The sequence below is a fragment of the Panulirus ornatus genome, chromosome 32 (assembly GCF_036320965.1).
Source record: "Panulirus ornatus isolate Po-2019 chromosome 32, ASM3632096v1, whole genome shotgun sequence".
In the NCBI taxonomy this organism is placed as follows: Eukaryota; Metazoa; Arthropoda; class Malacostraca; order Decapoda; family Palinuridae; genus Panulirus; species Panulirus ornatus.
The window spans coordinates 714,925-718,166 of NC_092255.1; the positions used below are offsets into that span (position 1 = coordinate 714,925).

The following is a 3,242-nucleotide window of genomic DNA, read 5'->3' on the forward strand; positions in this document are numbered from 1 at the left end:
CTGCCCAACGCCTCCGTCATTTCCGGTTTGTCCTCATCGTTGTTCACCAACGGCTGTTTCCGGTGAGTGAGTCCCCACTAAACAGGTGTGAGGCAATGGTGAGTAATGAGGATGAGTGAGTGTGTGGGTGAGTAAGAGGAGGCCCTCAGTCGGCCGTAAAGGCTAGGACTGAGAGGCCGTGCAGGCTCAGACACGGCGACGCAGGCTGCAGCGGGCCCACCAGAGTGGTCGCCCTCCGACCGCTGACGACGCGTTCGTCCACTGTGATACCTCATTCGCTACGCTGAGGCCGCTACCCGAGGATCATGCAAGGATCGTAACGGTGGTGCCGCCGCTGGTTCTGTAATACGAATTGTGATGGTGGTAACTGCGAGAGTGGTGCTGACCTGGTAGTGGTCGCTGGTGTTATTAAGTGGTCGTGACTAATGTGTTGTGATCCTCATGTTGTACCATCATGTATTACAACCCAAACATTAACAGGGAAAATCATGTTGATAGTAATCACAAGTTCCCTGTTGGACTTGAACTGTGCATGTGGGTACACTGCTAGAGATGCAGTCAGATATGTCAGACAAAGATCATTCGATAATTGTGTACCGACGACCTCACGAAGTGTAAACATACCTTGATGTGCGAGTGTGTTCTTGTGATCAAGTCAGAGGGAGGAACCAGCAGGCGGGGTGCGTGTGGCCTGGCCAGCAGCTGCCCGGTACTGGTCTGCCCGGGTCCTGGCTCGCTGCTGCACCGTGAGTCACTCGCTACCTGCCGCCCACGGGCTCACGCCTACGCCCGCGGAGGACGCGCGCCGCCCACGAGTCCACCGCACGTGCCGGCACACCTGCTTGACCCGCGGTTGTACCTGAAACCCTCCCCCAGGTGAGATCCCCCGAGGTGGCTGTGACCTGCAGGCAGGATGACCGTCGCCGTGGCCGCAACACTGACGGACCTACCGCTCTCCTTGGCCTTACTCCTCGGCATGGACGACTCCCCTGACGACGACCCCATGCGGCGGCACCCACCCCCACCCCACGCCCCGCCTAGCACTACGCCTCAGGATCCGACAACGACCGCCCAGGAGGCTTACACCACACCCACTTCTACTCACGCTTACCACGAACCACCCAAGACTACCTACGACACACTTACCTCGCAAATCCCATGTACGACTAGCTATGACCCTTTTTCGGTGGGAGGCGCCCCAGGTGGATCCTTCACGTGGGAGGGTGTGTCGCCTGACCCCGCCCTGACCCCGTCACTCAGCCTTTATGGGTCCCCTGGGCTGCCCGTGCCCTCACCACGGCCAACTCCCACGCCAGAGGTCAGCCACTCGGGGTACAGCCAGAACGTGACGCTAGGCGAACTGCTCCCCGCCCAGCCGTGCCACCCACCTCCCGCGTATACCCGCACCGGTTACCATGACCCCTCCTCCTACTACACCGCCGCCGACACCTCCTACAGCCAAACGTCGCTGGCGCAGCTCGCCTCGCAGGACGTGCCGGGAACCTCTGACTGGTCCAGTATCAGCGGGGCGACTGTAGGGCTGGAGGGTTGGGGCGACGACCCACTACAATACGTCTGGCCATCACCGGCTTACACCACGCCCTCTCCCGCAGCCGTCCTCACCACGCCCGGCCCTCCCGCGACACTTTGGTCATGGCCCCCTCAGCGCACGGCAGCACAGGACACATGGCCCCCGGTGTGTTCGCCGTCACACGAGGCAGCGGCGCTTAGCCCGGCCAGCAAGGAGGTGGCTCAAGGACTGCTACAGGGGAGCAGCGCGCCCCACGCCCGCCGCTCAGCCTCTCGCTCACCGCTCAGTCCGACGGGTGCTGCGCTGACCCCCTCTCCCCGGGGAGACCTCCCGCCACGCTCCCCGCTCGCTCCGCCTGCCTCCCCGCACGACGCCCGCCACGCAGATCGACGCCGCTGGCGGCGGCGACAACAGCAGCAGCAGGAGCAGGAGGCTCGGTATGAGAGACAGCAGGAGGGTGAAGAGGAGGGAGTGTGGCGGGGGCGTGGCAGCGAGTGGCGGCGGTGGCCGTGGCGACCCCGCCGCTCACACAGTCTGGTCCACATGGAGAGTGCGGGAGGAGCTCGGCCGGTGGAGAGAGGGGGCCCCAGCACCCCTACAGGCACCTCCCCCGCCCACCACGCCCCTCACAGCCCCAGACGACAACACACGCCGCACGAGGAGAGTCAAGATGACGACGAAGACGACGACACCGAGGAGGAGGAGCGTCCGGTCTGCGTCCCGCCAGGTGAGTCACCCCAGTTTGAACAGTTTGAACTGCGCGCGCAGCCGCTTTTCGTTGGCAGTGTTGGGCGCAGCTCTGTCCTCACTGCGCCCCACGGCCTGACTGGGAGGCGTGGCACGATGTGTGACGTGCCGGGCAGCGTCACAGCAGGCCCAGCAGCAGGTGAGGGCCACCACGTGTGGCCACCATCGCAATATAACCTGTGGTGCGCGGCAGCTGAGCGACGGTAGCTCCGCCCACGTGATGTGACCCTCCCGCTGCCACGCCCTCCTTGCCTTTCCCCCTCCCCACCCACGCCCACTCTCACATTCGTATGACATCAAACATGACATGGTTGGTAGTACCGTACAAGTCACGTTATGCTGTGGAAACCTGCGCAATTGCCCACTTCCTGCATGCGGCAGCGGATGCTGTCGGCCGGGAGACCGTTGGGTGCCTTCCAGGAACCGCGGGCGGCATGTGTGCAGGGTCGGGGGGTGGGTAGGGTGGGGGTGGAAGGGATGTGTGGCCGCGCTTGGGGTTTAGGGACCTCGTCGTCCAGGCTTAAAGTTGGCTATATGCATGCCCGAGCTGGTGTCGCGTCTAGGGAGTGTGAGGACTGTGTAGCAAGCGTCTAATGTCTAGTAACCGAGACAGCGGGCAGGTCGACCTTCCCCCGACGTAAGGCAGCGGCCGCCTCGTCCGTCTGCCTCCCTCTGGCTCCGGGTCCACCTACTTTCATTCATATTATTTTCCCTTTTTTATAAACTCAGGATTACGCTGAAGCGGGACGGGGGTCATGGAGCGGGCGTTTGCGGTCGTTTGTACGTCCTCTAAAACAATTTTTTCTGCTTGTATTGGGCGGCGGTGAGAGGGCGGCCTGGGTGACCAGACAGGTAAGTAGAGAGTTGGGGAGCCGAAGTTAACTACTGGTACACGATCATCCCAACACGTCCACACTCTGGTCATCGGTCCAGCGGCCCCGCCATGCTCTCCACGTTTCACCGG

The 3,242-nt window shown here is 62.6% G+C and overlaps 1 protein-coding gene across 1 annotated transcript in view; it reads left to right on the forward strand.

Moving 5' to 3' along the window:
• Positions 1-889: 889 nt before the first annotated feature.
• LOC139758954 (uncharacterized) overlaps positions 890-3,242 on the forward strand; it is a 129,146-nt gene continuing 126,793 nt past the window's right edge. Inside the window, exon 1 of the mRNA XM_071680775.1 lies at positions 890-2,258. Coding sequence (XP_071536876.1) covers positions 914-2,258 — 1,345 coding nt within the window. The 5' untranslated portion in view covers positions 890-913. The remainder of the gene's footprint in view (positions 2,259-3,242) is intronic.